The sequence below is a fragment of the Giraffa tippelskirchi genome, chromosome Y (genome assembly GCF_054371585.1).
Source record: "Giraffa tippelskirchi isolate mGirTip1 chromosome Y, T2T-mGirTip1v1.2.pri, whole genome shotgun sequence".
In the NCBI taxonomy this organism is placed as follows: domain Eukaryota; kingdom Metazoa; phylum Chordata; class Mammalia; order Artiodactyla; family Giraffidae; genus Giraffa; species Giraffa tippelskirchi.
In genome coordinates this window covers 20812659-20820244 of record NC_137290.1, presented here as the reverse complement: position 1 = coordinate 20820244, position 7586 = coordinate 20812659, and the positions used below count along the sequence as shown (strand labels likewise).

Here is a 7586-nt window from a genome sequence, read left to right as displayed (position 1 = left end):
CATCAGTCCTGGGTGTTCATTGGAAGAACTGATGTTGAAGCTGATTCTCCAATAGTTTGGTGACCTCATGCGAAGATTTGACTCATTGGAAAAGACCCTGATGCTGGGAAGGATTGGGGGAAGGAGGAGAAGTGGAAGACAGAGGATGCGATGGCTGACTGGTATCACTGACTCGAAGGACATGAGTTTGGATAAGCTCCAGAAGTTGGTGATGGACAGGAAAGCCTGGCGTGCTGCAATTCATATGGTTGCAAAAGTCAGACACTACTGAGGGACTGAGCTTAACTGAACTGATTTAGAGACATCCAACTTTTCTTATGGAAGAAAGCAAAGAAGAACTCAAGAGCTTCCTGGCAGAAGTGAAAGAGGAGAGTGAAAAAGTTGACTTAAAACTCAACAATCAGAAAACTAAGATCATGATACCTGGTCCTATCACTTCACGGGAAATATATGGAGAAACCGTGCAAACAGTGTCAGACTTTATTTTTGGGGGGCTCCAAAATCACTGCTGATGGTGAATCCAGCCATGAAATTAGAAGACACTTACTTCTTGGAAGGAAGGTTGTAACCACACTAGATAGCATACTGAAAAGCAGAGACATTACTTTGCCAACAAAGATCTGTCTAGCCAAAGCTATGGTTTTCACATGACGTATGGATGTGAGAGTTGGACAGTGAAGAAGCCTGAGCGCTGAAGAATTGATGCTTTTGAGCTGTGGTGTTGGAGAAGACTCTTGCGAGTCCCTTGGTCTGCAAGAAGGTTCAACCAGTCCATCCTAAAGGAGATCCGTCCTGGATATTCTTTGGAAGGACTGATGTTGAAGCTGAATCCCCAATAGTTTGGTGACCTCATGCGAAGAGTTGACTCACTGGAAAAGACCCTGATTCTGGGAAGGATTGGGGCATGAGAAGAAGAGGACGACAGAGGATGAGGTGGCTGGATGGTATCACTGACTAGAAGGACATGAGTTTGGATAAGCTCCAGAAGTTGGTATTGGACAGGAAGGCCTGGCATGCTGTGATTCATGAAGTTGCAAATGTCAGACACGACTGAGTGACTGAGGTGAACTAAACTGATTTAGAGACATGTAACTTTTCTTTATTATTGGCTTTGCCATAAGGACAAATTGCAAGAGTGCATGTGTCTCTGGACGGGTGCTGAACTCAGGCTCTGACCCTTCTGTCCTATGTGAACTGTACATGAACGCATGAAGACATGATTAGCAACTGGCTGCCTGCTCAGATCTTGGAGGGAGATGTTTGTCTCGGAGGATGATATAACAGCACCATCTTGCCTTCTGTTCTCACTGATCCGAGCATTCCTCTCTGCCTCCGTGGAGGAAATGGCCATAAATGTTAGCTAGGTTACACATCTTTGATATCTGTAAGGTGGAAAATTTTGTGCTGTGAGTGTGTCAGTTTTCGCTATGTGGTCTTAGAGACTTCTCTCAAGAATGGCCCTTTTTTGCATTTTGTCTCTGGTATTCCAATGGTTTCGGTTGCTACATCACCTCACCTCTGTCAGATTGTCCTCAGAGCATTAAAGCTGGGTCTTTACCATAGGGCAGATGATACAGCCCAGATATCCCTCCCAGGTCCACCTCAATGATGGTGGACAGGAGCATCTGAGCTTCTTCTCTGCTGGTAGTTTCACTTAAGGACATGTGTTTTTGTTTTTCTTTCCCTTGATTATGTTGCTCTATGTGATCCCAGAGTTCTCCACTGTCACTGATCTGAGAGGGTTTACTATTCTTTTACAACGTCCTCTCCAAGACCAGCCTCAGCCCCTAAATACTTTGTCTCTTTTTATGTCTCTTTTATTTTGTCTACCTCCTTTTGAAAAGACATGTTTGACTTTCTCGGTATCTTGGGCCAGTCAACCATGTTCACAATTTGTTTTCTGAAAGTTCTTCCATGTGTAGTTGATCCTTAGATGAACTCGTTGGGGAGAGAGTGGTCTTTGTCTCCTATTCCTCTGATATTTTGGAACCAACCTTCAACCTGCAAGACCCATTTGATTAACTCAAGTGTCGCTGTTCTTCAACCACTAAGTCATGTTTGACTCTTTGTATCCCCTTGGACTGTAGCACATCAGGCTTCTCTGTCCCTCACCATCTCCCATAGACTCCCTGAGATCATGTCCTATGAATCGTTGATGCTATCCAAATGTCTCATCCTCTCTTACCTACTGCTCCTCCTGCGTTCAACATTTTTTAAAGATTAGGATCTATTTTAATGAGTCAGCTCCTTGCCTCAGATGAACAAGCTTTGGAGCTTTATTTTCAGCACCAGGCCTTCCAATGAATCTTCAGTGTTGATTACCTGAAGATTCACTGGATTGATCTTCCTGCAGTCCAAGGAACTCTCACTAGGCCACCACAGCAGAGTAGTTCAAAATAACCAATTCTTTGGTGTTCTCACATCTGTACGTGTCTTTGGAAAGACAGTGGTTGTGACTCTATTGGCCAATCAGGTCTTAGTTTTTAAAAAAAAAAAACTTCTAAATTTGTCACAGCTTTTCTGTCAAGAAGCAACTGTCTTGTAATTTTAAGGTTGTCGTCACCATTTGCAATGAATTTAGAGCCACAGGAAGTGAAATCTCTCATTTTTTTCTGCATGTTCCCATTTTATTTGCCTTGAACTGGTGGGAACAGACGCCATGATCTTACCTTTTGTAATACTGACTATTCAAATGTACTGTTTAGCAAATGTTTCCGTATTATTGGTGACAATTATTGTTTTCTCATAACTAAGTTTTCCCTCCGTGTTTAGGATAAGAAATTACTCTCTGTGTGTTTTCTAACACAATAGCTACTCATTTCATATAACACTGATGATTTTAATTTTCCTACTGAAACCGTGTGTACCATGATTCTGTGAAAACTGGGTGAAATGTTGATAAAATACCCAATCTTTGAAATATTTTCACATTAACATAATGTGTTAAGCCTGTTCAAGATATCTAGTTTGTTTTATTTTTTTCCCTAATATGGATACCAGGCAAATGCAAAGTATGACAATACCAAGAATATATGATGTGGAGAGGGGGCAGGCAGCTGAACCACCATGGTATGAAGGGACAGAAGTCTGGTTCACCCATGCTTTCTGTTCTAATATTTGCAGCAAAAATTTAGTGATGAAATAAAATTTTACCTACTGATGTATTGAGAAGATATTCTGATGTATACAACATTGAATTTCATTGTTAGGCTGTCTAGAATAGCCTGATTATGACCTATGCACTGTGCATTTTGCATCTATTTTACCCAATAAAGGGAAATATATATATTTTTAAAAGTATAGTAGCTGTATCCAAAATGTAACAGTTGACCACTAGAAATATTGTTCAGATATGTTTCTTTGTTACTGGAACTTTAAGTTTTAAATTTTTTATCCAATGTAAGGATAGCAGCTGCTTTCATAGAACAATATCTTTAAACACTTTACAGTTGCAATTTTATGGGCTGAAGGTCTCATCAGATATTTGAAATCTAGCTCTTATTATAGAAAGAATAGCAGAAGATGAACAAGGTAATGGCATAGCCTTGAGCAAGAGGACCTAAATTGTTCAGCCTGAAACATGTTAACAAATCTTGGATTGACCAAATAGTTCATTTACTGTCTTTGGTGTGGCAAATGTTTTGCCAGCTTAATAAACAGGCTTTAAATTACATTTGACAAAAAAAAGAGAGAAAAACTTGGAACAAGACACAAGTCCAGAAGCCATTTAAAGTTGTATTTACTGGCGATTTGTAACATATTTTACTTGAGGAGCATAATTTCTACTGTAATGTAAGTTTTTAAAAATACTAATGCAGGGGGTTATATGATGCTATTGGGAATAAAAATGTCTGTACAGTATCTTCATTAGTCTGAGATTATAAGAAGCATGTTAAAGCAAGGGGTAATGTGGATGATCAAAACTCTGACTTTCATCCTGAAACTAGAGGACAGAGTGTATTTTCAGCCTGAACACGTTTAAGTGTGCCATTCATGTGAAAGCCTTCTAGCATCCAGATAGCTGCTGATACAAGTGTCCGAACTTGAAATGACTTCTCTTCTCCATCATAAATATCAGTTAGACCACAGGAGCATATTGTGATACAACAATTTGCTGCTGATTTAGCTGTTGTTGTTGTTGTTTTAATGGAAGAGTAATTTCTTTAGAGAATTTTTCTGTATTCTGTTAGAATTCAAAATAAATCAATTATAGAGGCACATATATCCCCTCCCTTTGGGAATACCCTCCCATCTCCCTCCCCATCCCACAATCTAGTTTGAGCATTTGTCATGGGACTTCGCATAGCAGCTGCACTAAATCAAATGGCTCCAGTGAAAATTTTCCAGCTATGTCTACTTCTATTTCTCTGTACCGCAACATATCTCCATTACAGAACAGTCAGTTTGGACTGAGGGTGGAGCCTTCTGCCTTTCCAGGTTTGTATGGTGATATGTCAACCCATGACCATCCTTTTCCTAAACTACAACAGTCAGGCAATTTATTTTTCCCAGTGCCAAGGTCCCTGAAACATCTGCTGTTTCTCTTTCAAGATCCACTCATCAACCATATTCATTATTTGAAAACTGTCCTAAGACAACTGATCTACCAAATAGGAGTCAGATTATGGAGGATATTGAAGTGTAAAATTAATGTTGGGAGATGTTAATAAATTCCTACAATTCTCTTATTTGAAGCATAAAGTTACATATTCATCTTCATAGTGCCAATTTCTATTTTGAAATAATTAAGAGTAAAATGAGTCTTAATTTAAGTTCCTGTTTTACTCTGCATTAATATAAACACTTCTGTTCAAGGTCATACAATAAACACTACACTTGCTTTCACTGAAACCCACAGTCAGTTGATTGACTTTATTGCACAGAAGTGAGCAGACCCATGTTTGGGTTGGTAACAGTCCTGAATGTTAAGAATATGTATAGAAGGGTGATCAATCACTTTTATTTCAGGAACCAAGTAGATTTATTGATGTGACTTTTCTGCGTGAAAATTCTTTAGGAATGACATTTTGCAGGTTTCATGTTTTTGGATCCTATTTATGTAAGCAGACTTTATATTAAGTTGATGTAGAAGTAAACACTGGTTGAACATTGCCCTTCAATTGCTAGAAGACCAGTGACTTTATGATGTCAGAGCTACTCTTCAATTGCTAGGAGACCAATGACTTTGTGATGTCACAGCTTTTTGACTTTGAGAACCATGCTAATGGTCTAGAGAGTTTATCTCTGTACGCCAGCCAAGCAGCATTTGAAGTTGGACTGTGTAAAATCAGACAAATGAGGAAAGTATCTGAAGAAAGAGTTCTCTGAGATGGCACATATTCCTTCAGAAATTCAAGATGTGCCTCGTAAAGATGAATCAACTGCTTCCGAAACCTCCATTAGCTCTTCTTTGTGTGATTACACACTTACTGGGGACTCAGTTTTGAGATCTATGATTGAAGAATATGCTTTTCAGGCTTTGGCTGAGGAATTTGGGATAAAATGGCCACGCTACACATTTTCTGTCTCTGAAACAAATGAGTGGAATGATTTTCTTTCACTCACTTTTCCTCAAAAACTCTGGACTCTAGTTGAAAGTGATCAGTTTGAATCTATTTGGTGGGACGAAAGTGGCACTTCTATAGTGATCAATGAAGAACTCTTCAAGAAAGAAGTCTTGGAAAGAAAGGTCCCTTTCAGAATATTTAAAACTGATAGTATGAAAAGTTTAGTTCGCCAGCTTAACCTTTATGGGTTTAGTAAAAAGCGACAAACTTTTCAAAGATCTGCTTCACTACCTGACTTTCTGGAAGAAGAAAACAATGTCTCAGTTTTGAGCAAGGTATTAACATTTTCCACTTATTGGCAATATGTAAGATTAATTCATGTGACTTAGAAAGCATGTTCACATATGTAGCTAAAACTGAATTTAAAATTGAGATAGCAAATTGTTGAAAACATTTTATTTTTTGAAGTTGAGAACAGCTGGAGGGTAAAATATTTGGTATTTAACAAACTCTCCTAGCAACTTGAAACTGGATACTTGTCCTCAAGCTACTTTAACTGGTATTTATTGTATATATACAACATATTTTTTAGCTGAGGAGCATACCTGTTTCTAACACGTAGGGTGTTAAAACTACTAATGGAGATGTTTTATTTGATGCTATTTAATTTGTATCATTAAAGGAATACATTTTTATAGTTTAGCTTTGCTTGTCAGGTGTACCTTGGTTTACAAAAAATAACTAAATGATTGCATCCTTTGATTTTAGTTACAGGTCTACCAAAATCCAAATTTCAAAAGAGATTTTCCCCAACTTTTAGTAAGAATGAAAAGAAGAGTCGGGATTAACAATGTGTTTCCAAAATCTTCATTAGTTCCAGATTACAAGAAGCATGTTAAAGCAAGGGTCAACATAGATGATTGTAACTCTGGTTTTCATTGTGAAACTAGTGGAGAGAGTCCATTTTCAGCTTCTACAAGTTTAAGTGTGCCTTTCACAAAAAAGACACATACCAGCCAGATTGTCCCTAAAACAAGCTCCCTATCTCCACGTGACTTACCTTCTCCATCATCAATATCAGTTAGACAAACAGAACAGAATGTGGTAGATCAACCTTCTGTTTTAAACCAGTTGAGCATTTTTAATTGGCACTCCCATAGCACCTACACTCAAGTAAATGGCCACGTTGAGGACTTTGCTACTACCACTACCTCTACTTCTCAGAACCACATCGTATCTCCATTTCGGAGCAGTTCTTTTGGACTGATGGTGGAACCTTCTACATTTCCAGATATGTATAACGATATGTCAGTCCATGACAGTCCTATTCCTAACCAGCAACAGAGAGGCAACTCAAGGTCCTCAGTGCCAACGATCGCTTATACATCCACCTCCGCTCTTTCAAGTCAATTCATCAACGATATTCCTTATGTGAAAACCATGCTAATTAAAACTGACCTATCAAATAAGTATCAGCTTATGGAACCTAATGAAGATTAAAATTTATGTTGGGAGATGTCAACAAATACCTACAATTCTTGTATTTGAACAATAAAGTTACACATTCATCTGCACAGTTTTGTTTTCTATTTTGAAACAATGAAGAGTAAATTAAGGCTTTATTTCAATGTCTGGCTATTCTTCTGCACTCTTTTATAAACTCTTCAGTTCAAGAAAACATCCATTAGGCATCCTAGGTAAATGGCACCTAATCTATTGTTTGTAAACAAGAAAATGAGAGCAAACGGAAAAGAGTTAATGGATGTAAAGTGATTTGGGAAATCATCCCTGCTGAAATGAATGGGTGTCTAAATGAGGATGGTACGGGTGAAGGAAGAGATACAAATACAATTTAAAAAAGTACACATACACAGTACGTACCTTATTGCATTCACAGTTACATGATATTCTTTTAGGTACAGGTAGAGTCTTAAGATGAAGAAGGAAATGATGCCCCGCTCCAGTATTCTTGCCTGGAGAATTCCGTGGAATGAGGCTCCTGGTGGGTTGCTGTCCATAGGGTCGCACAGAGTTGGACACAGGTGAAACGACTTAGCAGCAGTAGAGTCTTAAGACATT

General features: G+C 38.4%; 1 protein-coding gene across 1 annotated transcript; it reads left to right on the top strand.

Annotated features, from left to right (window-relative positions):
- The first annotated feature begins 5195 nt into the window (after positions 1-5195).
- Positions 5196-7081, top strand: LOC145537576 (heat shock transcription factor, Y-linked-like). The gene is made up of 2 exons (XM_081568272.1): positions 5196-5842; positions 6276-7081. The coding sequence occupies exons 1-2, from the start codon at positions 5330-5332 to the stop codon at positions 7005-7007; spliced, it is 1245 nt and encodes a 414-aa protein (XP_081424398.1). The 5' UTR covers positions 5196-5329; the 3' UTR covers positions 7008-7081.
- The last annotated feature ends 505 nt before the right edge of the window (positions 7082-7586 follow it).

What these genes read in the sequence shown, in the direction of transcription:
- LOC145537576 (XM_081568272.1), top strand. Translation starts at nt 5,330, where the DNA reads ATGGCACATATTCCTTCAGAAATTCAAGATGTGCCTCGTAAAGATGAA. An exon ending in ATGTCTCAGTTTTGAGCAAG is followed by an intron (nt 5,843 to 6,275) that starts GTATTAACATTT and finishes CTTTGATTTTAG; the next exon opens with TTACAGGTCTACCAAAATCC.